Raw genomic sequence first — 23,926 nt, forward strand, 5'->3', positions numbered from 1 at the left:
GCAGACCCTCTTCCAGCTGACAAGGCACTTGGCCCCACTGCACTCCTCATCACCATTCCATAGGAAGTTGCGCTGAATCTTTTCCATCTTCTTTATCGTCCATTTGTCGATTGCAAAACTTGTTAAGAAATAGGTGGCCATGGACGTAAGCACATAATTTATTAGGTCGAGTCGTCCTGGTTTTGTCATCAGTTTGCCGTTCCATCCCTTGAGTCTTCCAGCCATGCCATCCAAGAGAGGGAGGACTTCAATTCGCCTAAGCTTGCGATAGCTGAGTGGTAGGCCAAGGTAACGACACGGGAGAGAGCCCGTCGTCCCACCAAAATCTTGGATAATATCCTGGAAGTCCAACCCTCACACCTAACAGGACAGGCAACACATTTCTGGGGGTTGATCTTGAGTCCAGAGGCCTCCCCAAACCTATCTAGTATTGCTCTGACCGCACACACTTCCTCCTTGATAGGGTTTAAAAATAGGGCCGCATCATCTGCATACATACTTGTCCAAAATCTGGCCGCCTTAGGTCTCAAATGAGATAGAACCCCGCGTTCTGTCGCAAGATCCAACAGTCTCCGAAGCGGCTCCATGATGAGAATGAATAGCATTGGAGACAGGGGGTCTCCCTGGCGAAGGCCGCGCATATGCCTGAAGGGTATGTAGGGGGTGCCATTTAACAAAATTCTTGAGGAAGCGGAGCTCAGAATGGCAGACACAATATTTCTCCCGCGCTGACCAAAACCAAAGGCAGACAGGGTCTCTAACAAGAATCCCGGACCAACGAAATCAAACGCTTTTGCAATGTCAAGCTTGAGGAAGACTAATGCCTTCTTCTTGATGTGAGCCTCTCTAACGACATTGTGCACGTAAAGAAAATTGTCCTGAATACATCTCTTTTTTTATGAAGACGCTCTGGGAAGGAGAGACAAGGGAGTCAAGCTCCGGGCCAGCCTATTAGCAAGCAACTTGTAGACGATCTTGGCTATGCTGTGCACCAAGCTAATCGGCCTATAGTCCAAAGGGGTGCCAAGAGCATCTTTCTTTGGCAGAAACACAATATGAGCAGAGTTTAAAAGATTCCAAATCGAACATTGGTGACACCAAATTATGTTGTCGCGAGGATATCAATTTTCTCCGGCAAGCCTGACAAATCCTGAGGACAACATAATCTGCCCTCCAAAGACGTTCGATTTTTAACATTCCCCTGACAAGTTGTAAACAGAAACGTCCTGTCTGCGTGGCGCGTGCGGCTCGGAAGATACAAACAAACCTCGTCGTCCGCCGATCCGATCAACTCCCTAGGGCAAGGGGCCGGTTTGCCTTGCCATGGCGCCGGACAGGCTGAGCAAATTGCCGGACTGCCTGCTCCAGGCCATCCTCTCCTCCTTGGGAGCCAGGCAGGTCTTGCAGACGACGGCTCTGTCGCGGCGGTGGCGCCACGTCTGGCGTGGTGCTCTGTGCCTGTCCCTCGACATCGACCAGCGGGAGTTCGAAGCAGCGTCGACCGACCGCGACGGCAAGAGCAGCAGATCCGTGGAGCTCGAGGAGTGGGCAAGGTTCGACGACTTCGCGGACAGCCTCCTCCTGCTGGAGTTGGACCGCCGCGACGGCGGCGACGGCCTGCCCCTGGACCTGGACTCGCTCCGCCTGCACGTCGTCGACCATCTGCAGGCCAGCCGGCGGAGGCTGCCGCTCCACATCAAGTGGCTGGACTGGGTTCACGGCTGCCTCGACCGCTACCGTCCCGCCGCGCTCGAGATCCAGAGCGATTACGACATAGCCGTCGACCTGCGTCTCATGGGCCTCCGCTCCGATCTAAGCCGCCTCAAGACGGTGCGCCTCACCGGGGTCCTACACAGCGGCGGCCTCGGCGACTCCGTGTGCCCTCAGCTGGAGAACGTCGAGTTCACCAGCTGCGCCATTGGTTTTGGGGAGGTGGTGACCAGTCACACGCTCAAGAAGCTGGTCATGGACCGTTGCTGGAGGAGAGCGGATATGAAGCAACGTGCTCCCCCGCTCGTCGACGCTCCCGCCCTTACTTCTCTACGTCTGGTCCTCGAGTTCCAGGGCATATGGGTGTTCCGGACGCCGTCGCTCGTCGAGGCATCGGTCCGTTCCACGAGACGGTGGGTCGGCAGGGCCGACGAATACCAGCTTCTCTGCAACCTCTATAACGTGACAAGATTAGAGCTCTCCGGCTTCCTGGCGCTAGAGAAGGTGCGTTCTATGGCCGACGAGAACTTCTCTTTTACTTTGGCTTATCTTTCATGGAGTGCAGACACAAGGCGAGCAATTTTTATGACACTGAATTCCTCTTTGTTTCAGATTAGGATGAAGCGAGGACATCAAGATTTGCCAACATTTCATAATCTGACTACATTGCTCTTGGACGAGTGCGACTTGACCGGTGAAGTTTACAACATGCTAGAGTTTTTTCTGAACAATGCTCCCAAACTGGAGGAACTTACTCTGCAGAATTGCAAGGTACTTAGATGTCTCCCCTTACTCCCAACTTGAAATAACAGTTAAGCTTGCACAGATCATTAATACTTTCAACTTAAATTAAAGCTTCCGCAAGATTGGACCGAGTCGAAGAAGATGTGTCTGAACCTCAAGTTTAGGGAGATCAACTCTCATAAGGAGGGTGATTTTCAACAGGTGGATCATTGAGCTTTTGCTGGGATTGAAGAGACCGGCATTTGCTAAGAAACAATGAAGGGACGTGGGCGTTGATCAAATAAATGTTCTATTTAATTCAAACACAAGCATGCTTGTATTCAAATAGGTTACAGGAAACCAAGAAAAACTCTTGCAGGTAGCATTGCTATCATCTGCTTTCTCTCTGCCCCGAGGATTTGTAAGAGCATGACTAATAATACTCAAAATGATATTTGCGATGTCATCTAGAGACATCATATATATTCACTCATATAATAAAGTTGGCTATTACTCTCACAGAATCGTCATATTGGTAGGCTCCATATGCATATGCATTATCAAGGAAGGATGTCGAGGTGATGCGCAAACTCAGAGCCTCCATATTTACTGCCTCCATAATCATGGGACCTACTCGTCAATGGGACATCCCTTTCCTCAATCTCCCTGCCATCCCATGAAGTTTCCTTCGTGCCATAGCCATGCTAAAGGCGCTCTATATCTTCATGAAGGACACCATATTTGGCTACATCAGCACCCCACTATCCACTATATCACAACAAACATTGATTCTACCTCCGTTTTCTATTACTCCGTGTCTAAGTTTTTCCCATTTTTTCCCAATTACTCTGTGCGCTAGCCTTTTTCTCGGTTTCCTTCCAACTTTGCCTTGCTTTTTCGGCTTATCACGCAGCTAATGCGTGTACTACCCAATCTGTTGTGTGACAGAGAAATTACTATTAATGTAGGAGTTAGTGCGCATGCATGAGCGGACGAGCAACATGCATGACAACCGAGTCGTTGGGGCCAATCAGCCGCGTGCCCTTACCTATAGTGAGTCGGTTCCCAACATGCAATTAACATCAAAGCAGGGGTAAGAAGGTCCAAGGAAAACTCAGTGATGTGCTCCTTGGTATGCGGGTTACAAGTTATGCGTAGAGAAAAGAAAACATAAGGAGTGTCGATTAGTAAGATGAAGCGTGCGAACCAACACGTGGTTGGATGGTTAGAGGGATTGTGGTATCCCCAGCCCACCAGGGTTCAAGGCCTGGTGCTCGCATTTATTCCTGGATTTATTTCATGATTTCTGGCGATGCGCATTCAGTGGGAGGAGACATTTCCGTCAATAACGAGGTGTCTACGGTGACTTCGTAAATTTCAAGATGATATGTCGGCTTAGTTTTTCGAAGGTGCTCATAGGGGTAGGGTGTGCGTGTGTGCGTTCATAGAGGTGAGTGTATGCGCGTGTATATGAGCGCTTGCGTTTGTACTGTGTTGAAAAAAGATGAAGCGTGTAGACTAAAAAAACTATTTTATTTTCTATATGTGTATGTGGGGTGTCATATTTCCATTTTGCATCACTATTTCTAGTACAAATTATCCTATATCAATGATTTATTTCACATTGTGATGCAATTTTAATGTATTTTCTCTCTTAAAATGCAATGTAAACACAAAGAGGGAAATTGTCGAACATCTGGAAGTCTGGACCTAATTCACAACAGAAGAAAAAGCAATCTTTCGGAGCTCCAAAAACACTGGGATTTTACTGAATTATTTTATATGAAGACGGGGAGCGAAGATTGGTCGAAGGAGACCCACCAGGGCGCCACGCGACCACCCCATGTGGGTGGGGCCTAGGGCGCGCCACCTGGTCACGTGGGCTGGTGGCTCCTCTCATGGTGCCCTTTTGCCATAAATTCACAATTACTCTAGAAAAAAATCATAAAAAATCCTCGGGACTTTCCGCCACCGTCTACGAGATGGAAATGGAACCCATGTGGAGCACTTTTGCTCTTCAATGGAGCGATTATGTCGGGGAAACTTCACTCCAAGAGGGAGAAATCAAATCCATTATCATCACCAACACCCCGTTCATCATTGGGGTCATCATCTTCATCAATATCTTCACTAACGCCATCTCATCTCCAAACTCTAGTTCATCCCTTTGCTCAATCTTTGTATCAAATCTTAGATTGGTTGTGGGGTGTACTTATATGTGTTGGTTACACCTTGCAGTTAATGCATAGGAGATTTATTGGTGAAAGATTGTTATGTTCTCATTGTTTATCTTATATTTATACCCATTGTCATTATCCATGTGATGTCTTGTGAGTAGATCCATTAGTTTTTTAGGACATGGGAGAAGTCTTGTTGCTAGTAATCATGTGAAGTTGATTATCGTTTAATATTTTGATGATATGTTGCATTGTTTTTTCTCTAGTGGTGTTATGTGAACATCGACTACATGACACTTCACCATCTTTAGGCCTAGGGGAATAGATTATTATGGAATTAGTTTGTAGATGATGTGTTGCGGGGGTGATAGAAACCCAAAACCCAGTTTATGAATTGTTCCGTGAGGGGTTGTTTTGGATCCTGTTGTTTAATGTTATGGTTAGATTTATCTTAATTACTTCTCCTGTATTGCGGATGGTTGCATGGAAGGTATAATCATAAGTAGGTATTTGTTCAAGTAAGGGCAATACATTATCTCCGATCCATCCACACAACACTTGTTGAATCAATGAACGGTAACATAATGAATCGTGGTGAAAGTAACTTGGCGAGATTCCCATGTGGCCTCAAGAGCGTTTTAGCTATTACAAGAAATACCACCGTCTTATCCTTAGAATACATAAGGATTGGGCCACTTGTTGCACTCTATTACTTTTGTTACTTTTATCTTGTTACAAATTATGTTGCTATCAAACAACCTATCAAATTATTTTACATCATTTATAGTGAAGCCTTGCTGAAAACTACTAGTGAATTCCTTATACTCCTTGTTGGGTTCGACACTCTTATTTTATCGAAAAGGCTATGATAGATCCTCTATACTTGTGGGTCATCGGGGTGGAGGAGGGCGGGGTGTGGTCACCGTCCTGCGAGGGCGGTCGTTCTGATGGTTCAAAGTGCCAACTTCGAGACGGGGCCGGTGATGGTGCAATGGAGTTCCTAGGGGTCTTGTGCAGGTTGTAGTTTTGTGTTGTATAGGCCGGTGCATGATCTTCGAGATTTATTCTCTTTCCAGCGAGACGACTTCGCTTCAAGGGTGTTGGTCCTCCAGGGCCTAGGTGCAGTGACTTCCCGTCTGCGACACCATCCAAAGAGTGGTCCGTTCAGGCAACGATGGCTGTGGAGTGGCGGCAGCGACGTGCCGTCAGCCCGCTCGGGAGGCTGCAATTGGTCGGTTCCCCATGGACCTTATTGTAATTTCTGTATTTTTACAGGGGTTCTTGTATTGCTGGAAACTTTAATAGATTAAGGGGTTGTTTTACAAAAAAAGGTGCAACTAATCCATGCGGGAACAACAAGAGAGCATGAGAGAATACAATGGTGTTGAAACTTTGAAGAGGACACTCCCAATAAAGGAAAAAAAAGGGTCCTACCATCAAGAAACAAGCAACACTGAGGTGTACACCTGAGATCCATCGGAGCCGGAATGCACTATCGCCCATGGGCTTTCTGAGTCTATCAACAGGGCCAGCATGAGTGTCAGATCACACATCTTTGTGGCGCGTCGACCAGGGATTTTCCCCATGCTTCCCGGACCCCGAATTCGCCGCCTCAAATCGAACTCGTCAAAGAATGGTATCACATCCAACTTCCAATGACCACTTGCATAACTCTAACGTAGCTGAAACCTCGCACGAGCCAACGTCGTCATCAACTAGGACAACCACCTCCAGGCGTGCTCATCAACTAGGGGCGTAGACGTCGTAGCAACGGGATCGAGAGCAAAAGAAAACATACATGTTGTGGAGAGAAAAGAAATAGATGTTATGTACCAAAACCAAAACGTAGGAAGGAACATGTGGTTGTATTGGTCGTGGATGCTATTCCTTGTATGCGGAGTTTGACATCCTCGCCATTTTACGCTGTCTTGAAGTCTTGATTTTTGAGCATATTGAAACTTCTAACAGCAACAAACATAGCAGCACATTACTTTATTTGTAAAGAATCTATTTCCTTCCTTCGAGTTTACTGGGTCTCCTAGTATTTTGGGTCAAACTTTGGTTATATATATAACTAAGAAAATAGAGTATATGCTATAAAAATGTATATTGTTGGACTTGTATTCAAAAGAGATTTTCCATGATAATATTTGAGACATATAGTTTACATTTTACAAACTAAATCTATGATCAAATTTTGATTCAAAATAAGAGTGTCTAATAAAACCGGACAAAAGGAGTATTCTAATCGTGCCATCGATCACAAGCAGTGAAAAAAATAGCATACTATACCGCCGCTAATAGCACGTAATAATGTTTTAAGTAATGCCTCGCTAAATAAATAAGTGTATAATATCTTGCTAATAGCATATTTTTAAGGTCACGTTATTTTGTTACAGCATGCTATTTTTTTCATTGAAGGTCTGACATGGGCGGGCCTTGGCGCGTATCGGCACTAGCAAGTTATAATAAGGACCTGCCTTAAGCGTGCCCCGGTTGCACCACTTGCTCCCTCGATTTTCTCGCCCATTAGCATTACACGCTTGCTCCCCTTCCTCCTCTTCTCGTCGCCATCTTCTATCCTCCTCCTCATCATCGCCATGACGAGCACATCTTCCCACCGGAAGCGTTGAAGATCGAAGCAGTACAAGCAAGCAACAAGGTAAGCGTCATCCCATATCCTCCCTTGCATGCAAAGTAGGAGGTCGTTTAGTTATACTCCGGTGCTTTGCTAGTTTCTTGCTCATTTGAGAATACGATGCAGTTTCTTGGCAGCTGATGCACGTTTAGCAATTCATCATCAGTAAATAGATTATATCCACGTTTTGCTTTAAGTTTGGTATGTAGAAGAAGCAGGTGTTTATGGGTTACTAAGGGTACATAGCTTAGCTTTGGAGAAGGAACAAAAAGTCAGGTCTGACGATGAAGAACAAATCAAAGATCGTCACCTGGGAATAGCCGCCATGCATGTTCATTAGAATAAGAAAAGGGAGAAGAAAAAGGAAGGGCTTGGCTGCCGTCTACGCATTTCAAAGACCGCGTGAAACAACGACAAATGCAGGCTTGACTGGACCGGAGGCGCCCGGTCTGTCGCCATGCCACATTTGGCAGTTCCTGGCGTTGCATCGTCGTATCTTTAATTTGACAAACTACCCGCCAAGAAATTTTAAAGAATGCACTATACAAGTTCATTGGATTTGACATGGACGCTCAGGTTAATTTCCTAATGAAAAAAGGTTTATGAAAAAAATCAACAAATATATTTTGATGTTCTAAAAAAATTGATACAGAACACATATGTACATAAGGATGTATACTACATTTCTGTACAACTTCATGATGAAATACATTTCGGTGTGAGCTGCAAAAAGAAATATCATGGATATTTATAGTGAATAGCGCATGTGTTAGAAATACAAGTTTTTTTTAGCTTGCACCAAACGTATTCATCATGAAAATTTACATAAATGCAGTATACATCCCTGTGTACATGGGTACATTTTTTTTAACTTCGAAAGATTGTATTTTTCAATAATTGATGCTCCATGGAATCCAGGATCTAAAAATAGTTTTAGTTTTTAATATCTATCTATCTATGTATGATATACAGAAAGAATAATACAGATAAAAAATAGGAAGGTGCGTTAAAAAATCATACAAAAAGCAGAACTTGTTGTAGCTCGCTATTAAACTTCATCAATACTTTGCCCATCTTATTCTCTCACAAAGATTTCTGGAGCCCTTGTTGTATCTCGCTATTAACTTACAATGCGCTTCTCTTCTCTCTCCTCCCATCTATCCTCCAGCTCAGTACAAATCTAATGTGATACTTCTTATAGTCTACTTACGTCATCTTATTATACCTAATCTAACACTTTTTTTCTAAAGTCAATGATTCAATGACCTCGGTAAAATTAAAATATTTATGTTTGCTTAATTGTAGTACTGGTTAGGAGTAAGTATGACGTTCCCGAGGAATAAAAGGATTAAGTATGGCCAACATCTCTTGATTATGTACATATATGGGCTCGTGAACACTACATATTTTTGTCATTACATTGTTAAGCATAAACATGATTTTCAATATCTAAATAGCTAGCCCCTACTAATATATTTCTCTTAACATGCAAGTATGTCACCTCATCATGCAAATGCATGAGAAAACACCCACCTCAACAGCCAACAATGCATTGGAAAATCTCACTTCAACATGCAAATATGCATGATAATTTCCACTCTATTATCGTCTGTATACTTTATCTATGCAATAATCAAACACAAAAAAATCCCATAAAAATTCAAACACAAAAATCTTATGTACTTTATCATATTATTACTCCAATATTCATATTTCATACCACCAAATCTCATTAAAATAGATTGCAGAACATTCCCGCAACAACGTGTGGGGTATCATCTAGTAACAAAGTTAGATTCCGACCAATTACTCCCCAACGGATCCCTTCTCAAAGTTGATATTTTCTACAAACACAAGACAAATTTTTGCAACTTGTGTGCATGGTCAAAAGCTCATTAAATGACTTGGTGGAAGGTGCTCCCATAACTATTGTGTTTCACTAACTAATAAAAACTTTCTGAATATAAGTGTTCCATATATTAGTGTTTAAAATAACAATCATGCACTAATATCTCCCACAACCTTGGACAACTAGATTTGGGTAGACCCGCTTGTACCGGTGGGCCGATGGTGACCAGCTCCCCCGACCCAGTTTTCTTATGAAGCCGAGCCAAAGGACCTGGCTTTCAAAATATGGGTCAGACCAATGCCCTAGTGGATACCGTCGGCTCATTCCCATCTTGAATTTTTAGGACTCAGGGGCTTACGAGGCCCTTGAAACTCAGCAAAAAATAGGGCGGGCGGGGGCATGACATGGCGCCTCCAATGTTGAAGCAAGTGTTGCCTCCTGATCTTTCTTCACATGCTTCCCCAACGTTCCCATCAGCAACTGCGAATACGGTTCCAGAGGATGCCCCCTTCTCTACAGCTGCGACAAGCCCACGAAGTCGAATCTGGGAAAGAAAGCTTCTAACCTCACCATAACAACTCGGAGGGTCGGCATGATCAAGTCGATCATGGTGAACTTACCACAAGAATTTTGGTTTGTTGATCCTTGGACTCCATCTAGAGAGGTTGCTCCATGTACGCTATATTGATATCCAAGGATGGCAATTTACTCAAGGGCACGGGTACCCGTGGGTACCGGGCTCGCATGGATAGGGTATGGGCACATTTTCTTGGCCATGAGCGATGCCCAAACCCGACCCGACTAGTCATGGATAGGGAATGAGTATGATGTATTGATTATCGCACAAAAATTATAAGCTAGCTTGTGATAGATGCATTGATTTAATGCAAGACACACAAACAACGTCATGAATATAGTGTTTTTAAAAGGGCATAACGATCATTGTCCCACGATTAAAGTTATCAAATGCATATTCTCTATTTCATTTGGCACAATAACGTTTACGTTGGTTATAGAACTGTGGTAGTATTTCTTAATTCTTATCACATAATATAAATATGCACACACTTCACTCGCTAAAGGAGGTCTAGTTAACCCAAAAACTAAAAGAGTTTTCAGTTCCTATGGCATAGTTTGTTCCCATTGTATATGATGCATGTGGCATGCTAAGGAGAAAAGAATGCTTACATTGAAGCTAAAGAAGTAACGACAATTGCATCGACAGGTGCTATGCTGGATAGACTGCAAGTGCAAGGGCTAGTTTTTTCCATTCAAATCAGCAGTGCCCTGCCTGATTGCCACGGATCCATAGAAAGTGAGATCGGAGATGTGGACAACAAAGCAGCTCTGCATCGCAGTTCTGATCACCTTCTTTTCTCCGCTTATCGTGCGACATTTGATATTGAACAGCCCCATATCAGGAACATCCCGCTATCATATTCTCCATGCCAATCCCCTTGCATGGCTCAGCAACCGAGTGGACGCAGATGCACCAGCAGCCAATCCAGCGAATGCGCGGGTGGTATCATCAACAGCGGATGATTCAGGCAGCCTGGATCCCAGAAATTCCTCTACTAGGGTGGTATCATCACCAGCGGATGATTCAAGCAGTCTGGATCCCAGAAACTCCTCTACTGAAAGGCTACACTGGCTAGACACATGGAACCATATGAAGCAGCTAACCAATGTCTCCACTGGCCTTCCCCATGCGACCGAAGCGATCAAAGATGCAAGAACCGCATGGGAAAACTTGATGACAACGGTTCAAAATGCAACTTCTCCAGGAACAGAGAAGCGGAGGCTCTGCCCGTACTCGGTTTGCAGAATGGACGCCTCCAAGTCGGCGGGCGGTCACTTTACCATGGACATACCGTGTGGGCTCGTCGCAGGTTCTTCCATAACTGTCATAGGCACTCCTGGCAGCCTGTCTGGTAACTTCTGGATTGATCTTGTCGGGACGGCACTCCCGGGGGAACCTGAAGAACCCATTGTGCTGCGGTACGGTGTTCGTCTAACCGGCGATAAACTTGCTCAAGGTCCGGCCATAGTGCAGAACGCCTTCACTGCAAGTAATGGCTGGGGTTATGAGGACCGTTGCCCCTACAATAACTCCAACAATGCAACTCAAGGTACTTTGAATAAGCTTATTAGTTGCTTATTACAGTAGCTATTATTGTGGTGCCTCACACTACTTATCTGAAAGTATCTTTCACAGTGGATGATTTGGAGAGATGCAATTCCATGGTGGGCAGCATAATGAACTCTACACGTCACACTGGTCTCAAGCAAGGTGGAAAGCCAAGCACATATTTTCCTTTTAGGCAGGGCTACCTTGCTATCACAACTCTCCGGATAGGGCTCGAAGGAATACATATGACGGTTGACGGGAAACATATTACTTCATTCGCATACAGAGCGGTAATCTTCTTCCGTGTGGATCATGAAATAATTGCAATTGTTGCTCAAATCCTTACAGTTGGAATTTCTGTTATCAGGGCTCGGAACCTTGGTTTGGCACTCAAGTAAGGATTTTTGGTGACTTCAAGCTAGCAAGTGCCATTGCAAGTGGACTGCCTACCTCCGAAGACTTGGAGAACAGCTTGGATCTTGAAATGCTCAAGTCATCACCTATTCCAGCCGGCAAAGATCTCGACCTTCTGATCGGCATCTTCTCAACAGCAAACAACTTCAAGCGTAGAATGGCGATTCGGAGGACGTGGATGCAATATGACGCAGTGCGTAACGGAACAGTTGCGGTCCGATTTTTTGTTGGCCTGGTAAAAGACTACACAATAATTATTTCAATCAACTGACAAGGGTTTCAAAGTGTTCTTTTACTGCTTCCGTTTACATATTAAGACAGTCCAGAATCCTGACACCAAATTTGGTACTGTTTTGCTTAAAAGCATACAAACCTGATGGTGAATAAGGAACTCCGGAACGAGGCACGCGCACATGGTGACATTCAGGTGTTGCCCTTTGTCGATTACTACAGCCTGATTACATGGAAGACACTGGCAATATGCATCTATGGGGTAGAAATTGATCTTCTTCTCACAATTAATTTAGGCTTCTCCATTTATTTTGCTTTTGTGTGCTCAACTTTGATCTATTTGAACAGACCAATGCTGTGTCAGCCAAGTATCTGATGAAAACAGATGATGATGCTTTTGTTCGAGTGCACGAAATCTACTCCTCGGTAAAACAGCTTAATGTCAGCAACGGTCTGCTCTATGGTCGCATCAATTCAAACTCGGGTCCTCACCGGAATAGTGAAAGCAAGTGGTACATAAGCCCAGAGGTAATGTCCCCACATACAAAGGTTGGCTGCCATAAAAATGGGTGCTAAGATTTCTGATGTATTCTGCTTCTGTAGGAATGGCCTGAAGAGAAATACCCACCATGGGCTCATGGACCAGGATATGTGGTTTCACAAGACATCGCAAAGACAATCAACATTTGGTATAAAACAAGTCGTCTAAAGGTATTTCAGGCAGAAGTGTAACCTATGGCTCTGTAATATACTCCCTCCGTTCCTAAATATAAGTTTTTTTTAGAGATTCCAATATAGACTACATACGGAGCAAAATGAGTGAATCTACACTCTGAAATAAGTCTACATTCATCCGTATGTAGTCCATATTGAAATCTCTAAAAAGACTTGTATTTAGGAACGAAGAAAGTACATGCTAGATGAAAACTAATTTACAAAAGACCGGTCAAGTGCCAAACCACAACCAAGTCGCCTAGAGGTATATTGATTTAGCAAAAATGAGCTATGATTTCCCAACTGGAACAAGGAAAAACTAGCTGAAAGAGGCACACTCAAGCTATAATTTCGCTATTCTAAAAAGAACTCTACTGTACCTAAGTCTAGCCTCTTATTTATTTGATCTTCTGACAGATTGTATAGCTAAACAAGATGTTATCTACATCCTTCATTCATGCAGATGTTCAAACTAGAAGATGTCGCGATGGGCATATGGGTTGACGAAATGAAGAAGGGCGGTTTACCCGTGAGATACAAAACAGATAAGAGGATTCACATTGATGGTTGTAAGGAGGGGTACATTGTTGCCCACTATCAAGAACCAAGGAATATGCTATGCATATGGGAGACACTCCTAAGGACAAATCAAGCTATGTGCTGCAACTAACTAACTAGTAATGCAGAACCAATTCTGATGATGTGAATATTTTTAGAAATCCACAAACTTTTTTAAATCATGATCCTTTTTTGAGTTCACCAACAGCTGCATCCGTACATGTACGTTGCTATGACGCATAATCGATGTTTCCAGTCCCAATTCATGATCACGAAATCCATAGAAACTGTAGGTACAAGCATTTCTCGGTAGACACAAGATCTTCAGTGCAATGATGTTCACATTCAGATTTAGTACCCACTATATGTCTGTTCACATCAGAAAGGTTAATTAACTCATGAGCTATCAAGGGCCTGCTAAATGCGTGTGAAAGCAGTAAAAACATTACCACTGACTAGCTAATTAGTCAATCAAAACCAATCAAAGCAACAAGCATGGAACTCACAGTTCACATTGTAACTCGGATTACTCTGTTTTGTGCCCAATGCATCAGAGGTGTCTCAATCTAACTAACACCCCCTCCATCCCGTAATAAGATAATTTTGCAATCTATGTACCAATACAAGTTTTAAACCATGTGCAGTTAGTATACCATGTAATTTATTTATTTTGAGAGGAAAATACCATGTAATTTGTCAACACAACTCTGACGAGCTCGGTCGTCAATACAGGAAAATGGACTCTACATATTTGTCGGCAAGTTCAGACTTTCACCAATTCATTTATGTGAAAAGAGTCGAGACACTAAGAAATAGTAGCACATGAGAAGTATCCATTGTGAAGAGAGAGTCCTCGGTTACAGGCTGGAAACCATGGAACATAAGGGTTGCACATCCTGGACCGATGGCCCGTGTGAATTCGGAGTAGCGCCAGCCGTCAAACAAACGAGCAACATAACAGCAATCTTCACAGCCTGCCTCGCGAGTTTGGGCCCGCTGCATTAAATCGGCTCATACACCTCACGTATCCTGCTTCTCTGCATTCACATATATATCACGAAAATACATCTAGCGCACATCTCCAATCAAGAAATTGCAGTCCATTACGTACCAGGAAAAAGTGTGCGCAGGTGCCAAAACGACACCCCCTTTTATTACCAAGAGGCGAGAGCTTTAAGGAGCTTACTGATCAAGGGGACAACCTTTGGATGTGCCATTCTGTACCCCCACCTATTTCTCGCTGTGAATACTGTAGCCTGTTTATATAAAAAAGTATTGTGTTCAAACTACGTTAACATGTTCACGGATATTCAAATGAGGGTTTCTGACAAAATCAAAATTGATAATCAAATGACAAATGTACAGAACATACCGGTCATGCAGACGAGACTGTTGGCCTTGCCAGAACTCAAAAAGATTTGGTGTCAATCTGTAGCCACCCCAGTAATCAGGTTTTGGGATGAAGCTACTGCAGAACAAGAAAACGGCAATGGGGTTAAAAGAAGAAGCCAGAATTCAGGATTAACATACAGCAGCTAACTAAAGATTGTTACACTTTAGCAGCTTAGATTGACACAATAACTGCAGTTAATAGGCATATCTAATCACAGATAGGACATAAGTGATTCATGCCAACTATGCCCCACTAATACCGACATACTGGCTATGGAGCCTTTGGGCTGTACTCTCCATCTCCCTCTCTCCAGAGGTAGAACAGAGTAAATGAATCCATTTCCGTTGCTCCAGATATATGCATGCTTTTCATGATGTTGTATTCACAAATAATATGCAATATGAAGATGCAGATATATTAGTGGGAGCAACATATTAAGGTTGTTGAGTACACCCCCAAATAAATTTTAGCACTTTGACAACTGTTCACGAAACCGGGTTTATGGCAGTGTTGCCCTGTCCTTGGATCTAGGAGTATTAAACTGGTATCGCAGTTACCATTAACGTGGTAAAGTAGAAATAAACTGCTTGGAAACAAAGCAGCTAGGGTGAATTATTCGTGTCAATAAAAAGAGAAATGGCATGGATGACAAAAAGACCGGCTTTTCATGGAAGTAGCACGTTCTTTGATCGAATCAGCTGCAGCTCTTACAGATGCTATTTCTATAAAGCATATTATTTGAGAAGGAAATTATAGAGAGTTAGGGAAATCCTTTCTTGAGGGTCAAGTAATTTTTCCATCTATATATGGGGGCACACGCTTGTATTATTCAATCTAAGTTAACCAACAAGAATAATTTATCAATCTCTCCTCCCTTGTTCGTCATCAATAATCTATATTTTACTCCCCAATCCCCTAGCTATCTTTAAAACACCCAAGGATGCTTACAGAAACATGCAATCGAGACCAAACATGGGTGCAGCTGGCATACTGACTCACCCGTCAGAATATTTTTGCTCCAATTCCTTGTACGCTTGTTGGAGAACTTCTCTTCCAGAAATGACAGTGCTCTAGAAATAGCATAGTTAATAATGGATTTTGCTTTGAAGCATGCTGCGACAAACATAAACTAGAACAACAATACCTGCTTGCTAACAATTGCACCAAGCTGACTTCCACGTGGGCGGCTGTGGAAATACTTCTCAGATTCTTCTTCTGAGACCTTCTGAACTGACCCTTCTACTCTAACCTATGAAACGATGAAGGTCAGCATCAGCCAACAAGAGCACTTTTAGTATACACTGTTTTCTCAGTCAGTTTGAAACAGATTGTTCCACTGGAGCGTTAAAGGTAAGAATGAACTGAGCACCTGACTGAATTTACAAATATGCGGTAAATAGGAATTTGGCATGGTATTTGGTTTTAAAAACAAAAAACATGTAATGTACCAACACCAAACTGAAATTACCAAGCAAACCAACATGTCCTTTATTTGCCTTGAAGACCCATTATATTTCAACACATACTGAACCAAAGTTGTTTCACATTAATTTATTAAACCACACTGAAAGTCCATTTGGTAAATCTATTGCCTGGTTTGAAAACTATGTTGCATAAAAATATACCAAACATGCCTCACGAGTTCATTCCTTACTCCTTGCTAAACGAATACTCCAGATGCATCAACGTTTATTGTTCTCACTTATAACTGGTACCAAAAATCAAATGAAACATGAAATGAGGCCTAGTCTAATAATTAAATACATGGTAGAATAATGAAGAATGTCGGATTTGAGAAAAGATCAGAAAAGAAGAACACAGATAAAAGAGAGGATTACTTAACAGATCAGCTTACAAATAAGTGCAAAACCAGATTATGCTGAAAGATGTGAAACCATATTTCACATATCAGACAGCAAGCACAGTATAGTTTGGTAAAGGACTACCATTGTGTTGCTTTCGCCCTCTTGCTACTGCAGGCAATGAAAATTATCCTATAATACTAGTAGCACATGCGGTTGGTAAAATCACCTGTCGGTTCATCTCATTCCAGTAGAAAAGAAGTGCCGCATTTGAATTTTCCGATAAATCATGCGCTTTTTGGCTACCGTAATTTGTGTACCTGCACAAGACCCAATGAAGGCATGAGTAACAAAATTGTAAGGAGGTTCACTGGAATGGATGGATAATTGTTTAAAATGGTTTTTTAACGTACCAAACGAATCCCTGCTTATCAACGCCTTTTAAAAGAACCATTCTTGAAGAACTGTCCATAAATTAACGACAAAGAAAATTGTCATTATTAGTAACCAGTTTTGCAAGCTGAAAGGAACATTAAGGAAAGAGAATCATACGGCTTTCCCGCTTTATTGACAGTTGTTAAAGCCATGGCATTAGGTTCGCGCAGGCCAGCAGTAACTGCTTCATCAAACCAAGTACGAAACTACAGCAAAGAAACAGTCATCAGAATATAATATTATTGAAAAATTGGCTTATGATTTCTGGAATTACTCAAGTTAATCGTACCTGGTCAAACGGATTAGGCATCACTTGATTCTCAAGAAGTTCCGGGGAAATATAATTCTCCCTGAGAGATGAAATGTCAACTGACGGCACTTTTCCAATTCTCACACACATAGAGGTTCCAGGATATGGAGGAAGTTCAAGCCCATATTTGCTTGAAATGGGAGGCGGAACAAACCTACCCCCTAGGAAATGGTGGGGTCCAGTAAATTTTTTGGCACAGAGCTTTGGTGCGGTCAATGATACCTGGACATTCCGCAATAACTTGAGAACTAAAATTTGTCATGGTTAAATGGTTATCTATAATGTTGATGCATGAATTCGTCAAAAAAATCTTTCAATAGATGCTAACCAGCATATCAGGCTTAATTCCTCCTCCACTGACATCTCCCTCCTCTACATGCCACCCAGAAGGGATATCGACAGAAACAATTGGCGGTCTTTTCGCTGAATCACCAACAACACTCAATGAAACAAGCATTTGGATAAGATCATCAAAGGGTGGACGGGGTGTTCCTGAACAATAGTTTCCAAAAACAAAATATAAGAATGATGGAGAAAATATATGGTATAACTGAGGAAAACAATCACATAGCCTGTTAGTGCAATTCCATTCAGTTCACACTTCAAATGGTAGCAGTACTTTCTTAATTAACAGATTACAGATCATTCTTTCTTTTATAAGATTCTGCATTAAAATAAGCCACTTGCTCCCAGCACCCTTCTGTATACCTATATTCCAAAATACCACTTGATACCGGAACAGTAACCCCATGTGTTTACTGAATAATCATGTGATGTATGAGTATGATCAAATTCAATTTACCCAAAAAGCTGCTAACACTTTCCTGAAAATCATTGTTGTTTATGCTTGGAGCTCAACCATTGTTTTGATTAGATTATGCATAAAATAATTCTGACTTGTACAACCTATGTGTTATGCATACATTCAGCTCCTCAACTACTGCTGATACAGGGACAACAACAACATTGTTTCAATGTGAACATATGAACTAATTTTAAAAAAATTCATATGGCATAGAATATTCACATGGAACAAAACAGGGGAAACATGTAAATGATAAAAATATCTGACATGAGCTTTACATAAAATCAGTGGCCGCAGATCAGAACAACACAAAAGGTTAACAGGATATAAAAATCACACATACCATGAAATGAGAAACCAAACATCGCATCAATAACAATGTCGTACTGCCCTGATAAATCCTGAGGTAGGTCTTCAACAGGCACAAACGGGATAGCCAGCGATTCAAGCTAGAACATAAAAGATAATTAAAAGAATAATACTGGAAAAGGGTACCATGTGACACACCAAGAAAATCATGGAGTCCATCAAAGATTACCTGAGTAACAAGGCCAGAATACAGAGGTTTTGCTGTACGTTTTGGATAACAAACAAAGGGCTTGTATCCAAAATGATAAAGATGCCGAGCAGCAACCAGACCATCACCACCATTATTTCCCGGACCACAGATGATAAGAACCCTTGTGTGTTCACTCAACTTATAAACCTGTGTTGATCATGAAAATTTTCACTAAACAGAAAGAATAACTAACAAAGAAAGAAGGGGCCTGAAAAGACAAGCATGATCAAGGACATAGATGATAGCTCACGTAGAACGTTAGTACTACCTTCTATGTCTGATCAGTTCCTATCTTTTCAACTAGTTAGTGGGAGTTCACAACTATCAAGAGACCATAGTACTGTATTGCCCACTCATTTTCTTTGTAGTGGTCCTTTAATGGCGACATCTTTCTATCATTTCGCAACAACAGCAACCTGCTGCTGCTGCATAGTCTAGACGGTCTAGTGCTAGACAATTTACTCAGACAACTAACCAGCTAACTGGTAATTAGCACGGCAACCAGAACAAGAAGCCAACATGGCAATACAGTTCAAGAGCAGCACAGAAAGTCATGTGTCTTATACCTCCGCAACGGCAGTAGCGACGCTTAGCCCGGCGAGCTCCTGCACGGAAGCAAACCCAGATCAAATCAAGGAGTCAGCACCAGAGGGCCTCCGCCCCACAACCGCGGCGCTAACAACAGCAGGTGAAATAAGAGCGGGGGGCCGAGGTTCCTCGCCACTTACCATGAGCTGGTCGACGCTGAAACCGAGGGGCCCCATGAGCTGCTCGTCGATATCCGCAGCGTCGCGCTGCGAGAGGTGCGTCACCTCCGCGGCGGCGGCGGCCGCCGTCGACGTCGCCAGCGACGCCATGGCCTGCCTGGGCGTGGGGAACAGGTCCCGCTGCGGCGCAGAGGCGGCGAGGAAGGCGAGGCCGCGGCGGGGCGGGGAAGGGAGGCGGAAGTGGGGGCTAGGGTATGGGGACGGAGGAGGGCAGAGCGGAGTGGCGGTGGCGGTGGCGGAGGTAGAGAGGAAGAAGGGCATAACACGGGTGGTGCTGGCGAGACCGGATTTGTTGCGGAACTTGGACACGGCGGTCAGCATCGAGCGCTGGCGGCGCCGGGGACTGGCCGCTCGCACCGCGGTGACTGGCTCAGCCGGCTGGCTGGTGTGTCTGTCATGCACGGGGTGGCTTGCTGCTAGCCAGATGGGTGATGTGGCGTGTCAAGGGTTACATATTACTTGAACAGGATCTGTTCTATAGGCTCGTACCGCTAAATTGATGCACGAAAAATGTTTAGAAATTCATTTATTTCGTCTGAACCATAATTTTCAGATAATAAAAATGCTAAACTTATGGGTGGAATGCTGGACCCCTCCGGACTAGTATCTTCGTGAATGTCAAGATGACAAATGACATATGTCCGTTACTTCACCCGATTCATATTAATTGTTGCTTATTTAGTTTTATTAGACACTTAATACAACTTTAGACATTGTTTGGACTATCCAATTGGCATGGTAATGCGTGAAGCTGAAACAGGGAAGTCCGGTTTATACCTTGCTAATCAATATATTTGATGGGGATTCATTATTAAAAAGGGGATGGGAAGGGGAAAAGCTATGTGTTCTGTGGGAAAAATGAATCAGTTGATCGTCTACTATTTGATTGTTCGGCCGCCTCCTTAATATGGAGTTTAATAAAATGTTCATTTGGTCTGATAAAAACACCATCATCAGTTCAAGATTGTTTTGGGGTATGGTTAAACACTTTTAAGAGAGATGATAAAAAAATGGTGGTGGTAGGGGTTGCCAAGTGTGTTGGGCGCCGTGGAAAGCCAGGAATGGGGTCGTTTTTTAAAGGAAAAAAATTCTGACCCTATGACTATAATCAAAATGATGACACATTGGATGTGTGATTGGCCTATTTTGCAGATAAAGGAGCAATGAAAAAAAGCACTGGAGCAGGGGGGCAAGACTACTAGAACGGATAGCAAGTAAAGTATATGCGGCCTCGCAAGGGTGGAGAATAAACGTGGCGCGGCTGGAATCATAAACTCATCCTGGAGGGGCGGCTGGCTCACTTGTTTCTGTCCTTTTGTTGTCTTGGTTCTATCTTTTGGGATATAAGGTCCTTAGCCTGGATGAATGTAATGACGTCAGTATATTTGAACTTAGAACTCGCTGCTGCTGTTGTAGGTTTGTGAATGTTGTCTTTGCTATGTGGCTATGCCAGCCTGAGATGGGAATAGCTGCATTGTCGTTGTTTTCCTTTTCAATTCTTTAGCTGGTCCTTGTAGTTCTGAACGATGTGATTTTCATTAATGAAAATCAGAGGGGTGCAAAAGCCCTTCTTTCTTTCAAAAAAGATATTTGATATTTTTTTATTTGAGATGCTTTGTACTTCTGGTGAACTTTTTATAATGGACGCGTCTAGGGAGCAGCCGGCTGCTCCCTAGCGTTCCCTGACAGCCTCCCAGAAAAGGAAAGAGCCTGTCCCCCGTCACAAAAAAAGGAAAGAGATTCCCCCACTGGAAAACCTGGTCCCCGCCAACCCTCAGCCCCGCCAACCGTGTCACGTGATTACTGAACCCCCACCAGCCCCCATCCCCGCTTTCCCTGGGCCTTGAGGAGCCTGCAGCCAGACCCTCTCCACCCCATCTTCTTCTCTCCCAAGCAAGAAAGCAAGAAAAGGGGCCAGTTCCACGATCCCAGATCTACAAACCTTCATAGCCCTGCAATGGTGACCACGAAAAGCTAAAAAATTAGAGAAGAAACCAGAGAAACGCAGGAAGGGATGTTGGAGAAGAAGCACAGAGGTAAATCCATCAAAAATTACTCACCTTTTCTCTTAATTTTGCCCTTATGCTATCCTCCTCTACAGAATTACTCTTGTTTATCCAGCATGACTTTTGTTTGCTGCAACTCTGCTGCCTTCCCTGATGCATAAGAACATAAGAACACATTGTAAAAAACCCTAAAATCACATCAAAAAACCCCATAGAACTGTTGTTTCTCTGCTCATGTTAAACTTGGCAATCTGCTCATCCTGTTTGGGCAAAAATAGTCTTATTATCAGGCATCTGAGGTAGTTACATGATATACACACAAATCAAGAAGATGTTGTGGGGCAAAAAAAATAGACTGATGGAAGCAACTTGCATAACAAATCTATACTTTCATAACAACTCTGGTAGGAGAAAAACTAAAAGCTATTCTTGGCAATTTGTATACCCTGTTCAAGCAAAAACAGTGTTGTTGTTGAGCAACTAGTGGTGCTTATGTCAGATACACAAAACTTTAGCAAAAACGGTGACATATCTGACACTAATAAGAAACATACAAAACATGAGCCTTTTGCAACTTATAAAAAAGGTGAAACTTTATACTTGGTAGGCAACAATAACAAAAAGTTTCTGTTCTACCTAAAACATGGCTGATGATGATAAGTTGTGTTGCAAAATAACATTCTTATGTGAAAGCAAAACCATTTACAAAAGCTGAAAGGTATGTTGTTTCAACAGTGGTGATATGTGATAGACTGGGGAGGGTATCATGGGGTTTGTGATTACCTTCATTTACAAACTGGTTTTCTGCAAAAAGTGTTGTCTTCCCACGCTTGCACAGATAGATAAAAACTTGATATTTTGATCCTGCAAGAAATAAAGGACAAGAAAAAATTCCTATATAGAGAAACCCCCCATGACAACTTCTACGTCGCTTGAAACACAACTACGTGGATACGGAACACACTGAACATAAAAAAGCACAATAGTTTTGTTGCTAGTGCGGAAGATAGGTTAAACACAAGTACTGCACATAAAAGACACAACATTGTTGCCCATAATTGCTGCTGTTTTAAAGTTCTAACATAAAAATGCTAGTGCTCTCTCTGATTTTTCCGTAAATATGCTCGATCTTAATGACTCTGAAAGGACACTTGCTTCATGAGAAAACCTTGGATGGCATGCAGATAGAAAAAAGAGTTGCCTGCATTAAAAAGAGAGAGAAGAAAAATTATGATACACACAAAAAAGCCTATTTAATTATGCTCAAAATGTTTCCTTGAAATAGGAAAAAACAAATGGACACTATTCTTCCGATCCTAGTGTGCTTAGGTGGTTGCGCTATTGGCTTGCCTGTATTTACTGTGCTACTTGCTCGCATCATTCTGCTGACTTGCTTTACTTTTTCCCATGTTGAAAAAACAAAAAGGTTGACAATGATTGACCTAAATGAGGAACCAGATGAAAATAATGGTGATCCTTTCTACTATACGCAACATGCTGCTGGAAATGTAGAATTTGTGGCGGAATCACCTAATTCCCCTATCATGCAAAAAGTGAGTGTTGCTGCTACAGAAGCAATGGAGACAAATGGGCAGTCAAGTCGTGGGGGAGGGGCTCCGGGCAGTACATAAGTACCTGCAGCAGTAGCAGTTGAGAGTGATGCTCATACCCTTGATGGCACAGGTGTTGCAGGTGATACTGATGGGACTGTTGGTAATGGTTTGGGTGCTAAAAATGATGATGAAGCTTGGTCACAGCCCAAGGAGCCTTATGTGGGTATGAGGTTTGACACTTTGGAAGATGCCAAGGAGCACTACAATGCATATTCCTTGCAGATGGGTTTTTCAATTAAAATGAATACTTCAAGGAAGGATTTGAAAACCGGGAAGTTGATAAAACAACAGTTTGTTTGCAACAAGTTTTGAAAGCCTGATGTCGATGATGGAGGGGCAAAAAAGATTCATGTGCTAGATGACATTGTTGAGCAAGCAAAAGATGATAATGAAGATGAGGCTATTGTCTTACTTGATGATGATAGTAAAGGCAAAAAGAGGAGCAAGAAACGAAAAGGAGATAAAATTGTGCAAACTGGTTGCAAAGCTAAGATGATTGTGAAGGTAATAGATGGCAGATGGGAGGTGATCTACTTTGTGTTGGGGAACGTAGTAATTTCAAAAAAATTCCTACGCACACGCAAGATCATGGTGATGGCATAGCAACGAGAGGGGAGAGTGTTGTCCATGTACCCTCGTAGACCGTAAGCGGAAGCGTTATCACAACGTGGTTGATGTAGTCGTACGTCTTCACGATCCGACCGATCCAAGTAGCGAACGTACGGCACCTCTGAGTTCAGCACACGTTCAGCTCGATGACGATCCCCGGGCTCCGATCCAGCAAAGCTTCGGGGATGAGTTTCGTCAGCACGACAGTGTGGTGACGATGATGATGTTCTAACGGTGCAGGGCTTCGCCTAAACTCCGCGACGATATGACCGAGGAGGAATATGGTGGAGGGGGGCACCACACACGGCTAAGGAACGATCCGTAGATCAACTTGTGTGTCTATGGGGTGCCCCCTGCCCCCGTATATAAAGGAGCAAGGGGGGAGGCCGGCCGGCCCCTTGGGCGCGCCAAGGGAGGAGGAATCCTCCTCCTAGTAGGAGTAGGACTCCTCCTTTCCTACTCCTATTAGGAGGGGGAAGGAAGGA

The 23,926-nt window shown here is 43.1% G+C and overlaps 3 protein-coding genes across 8 annotated transcripts; 2 read left to right on the forward strand and 1 right to left on the reverse strand.

The window, feature by feature from the left end:
• The first annotated feature begins 1,323 nt into the window (after window positions 1-1,323).
• On the forward strand, window positions 1,324-2,886 carry LOC119321200 (MEIOTIC F-BOX protein MOF-like). The gene is made up of 3 exons (XM_037594989.1): window positions 1,324-2,214; window positions 2,323-2,481; window positions 2,566-2,886. The coding sequence occupies exons 1-3, from the start codon at window positions 1,324-1,326 to the stop codon at window positions 2,665-2,667; spliced, it is 1,152 nt and encodes a 383-aa protein (XP_037450886.1). The 3' UTR covers window positions 2,668-2,886.
• Window positions 2,887-10,333: 7,447 nt separating this feature from the next.
• On the forward strand, window positions 10,334-13,254 carry LOC119321798 (beta-1,3-galactosyltransferase GALT1-like). The gene is made up of 6 exons (XM_037595333.1): window positions 10,334-11,226; window positions 11,313-11,515; window positions 11,593-11,874; window positions 12,219-12,398; window positions 12,474-12,581; window positions 13,048-13,254. The coding sequence occupies exons 1-6, from the start codon at window positions 10,425-10,427 to the stop codon at window positions 13,252-13,254; spliced, it is 1,782 nt and encodes a 593-aa protein (XP_037451230.1). The 5' UTR covers window positions 10,334-10,424.
• A 527-nt stretch (window positions 13,255-13,781) lies between these two features.
• Window positions 13,782-19,637, reverse strand: LOC119322811 (pyridoxine/pyridoxamine 5'-phosphate oxidase 1, chloroplastic-like). Of its 6 annotated transcripts, none has more exons than XR_005155855.1 (14): window positions 19,175-19,637; window positions 19,013-19,051; window positions 18,426-18,593; window positions 18,231-18,336; window positions 17,411-17,574; window positions 17,062-17,304; window positions 16,890-16,978; window positions 16,751-16,801; window positions 16,567-16,657; window positions 15,680-15,784; window positions 15,535-15,605; window positions 14,515-14,610; window positions 14,254-14,398; window positions 13,782-14,171 (listed from the first exon to the last, which is right to left on the reverse strand). XR_005155855.1 is itself a non-coding variant. In XM_037596344.1 (14 exons), the coding sequence occupies exons 1-13, from the start codon at window positions 19,532-19,534 to the stop codon at window positions 14,332-14,334; spliced, it is 1,650 nt and encodes a 549-aa protein (XP_037452241.1). In that variant the 5' UTR covers window positions 19,535-19,637; the 3' UTR covers window positions 13,782-14,171; window positions 14,329-14,331. The 6 variants fall into 6 exon arrangements, 4 of the variants coding, with proteins under 4 accessions (XP_037452241.1, XP_037452238.1, XP_037452240.1 ...); XR_005155854.1 differs by having other exon boundaries at window positions 13,782-14,179; window positions 19,175-19,636; XM_037596344.1 differs by having other exon boundaries at window positions 14,329-14,398.
• Between the last annotated feature and the right edge of the window lie 4,289 nt (window positions 19,638-23,926).

The sequence above is a fragment of the Triticum dicoccoides genome, chromosome 6B (assembly GCF_002162155.2).
Source record: "Triticum dicoccoides isolate Atlit2015 ecotype Zavitan chromosome 6B, WEW_v2.0, whole genome shotgun sequence".
Lineage (NCBI taxonomy): Eukaryota > Viridiplantae > Streptophyta > Magnoliopsida > Poales > Poaceae > Triticum > Triticum dicoccoides.

Coding starts and splice junctions, on each gene's coding strand:
- LOC119322811 (XM_037596344.1), bottom strand. CDS start 19,534: ATGCTGACCGCCGTGTCCAAGTTCCGCAACAAATCCGGTCTCGCCAGC. Junction 16,802..16,889: donor GTCAATAAAGCGGGAAAGCC/GTATGATTCTCT, acceptor ATTTATGGACAG/TTCTTCAAGAATGGTTCTTT. Junction 14,399..14,514: donor CAGTCTCGTCTGCATGACCG/GTATGTTCTGTA, acceptor TTATATAAACAG/GCTACAGTATTCACAGCGAG.
- LOC119321200 (XM_037594989.1), top strand. CDS start 1,324: ATGGCGCCGGACAGGCTGAGCAAATTGCCGGACTGCCTGCTCCAGGCC. Junction 2,215..2,322: donor GCTTCCTGGCGCTAGAGAAG/GTGCGTTCTATG, acceptor TCTTTGTTTCAG/ATTAGGATGAAGCGAGGACA. Junction 2,482..2,565: donor TTACTCTGCAGAATTGCAAG/GTACTTAGATGT, acceptor CTTAAATTAAAG/CTTCCGCAAGATTGGACCGA.
- LOC119321798 (XM_037595333.1), top strand. CDS start 10,425: ATGTGGACAACAAAGCAGCTCTGCATCGCAGTTCTGATCACCTTCTTT. Junction 11,227..11,312: donor CTCCAACAATGCAACTCAAG/GTACTTTGAATA, acceptor TATCTTTCACAG/TGGATGATTTGGAGAGATGC. Junction 12,399..12,473: donor AGTGGTACATAAGCCCAGAG/GTAATGTCCCCA, acceptor CTGCTTCTGTAG/GAATGGCCTGAAGAGAAATA.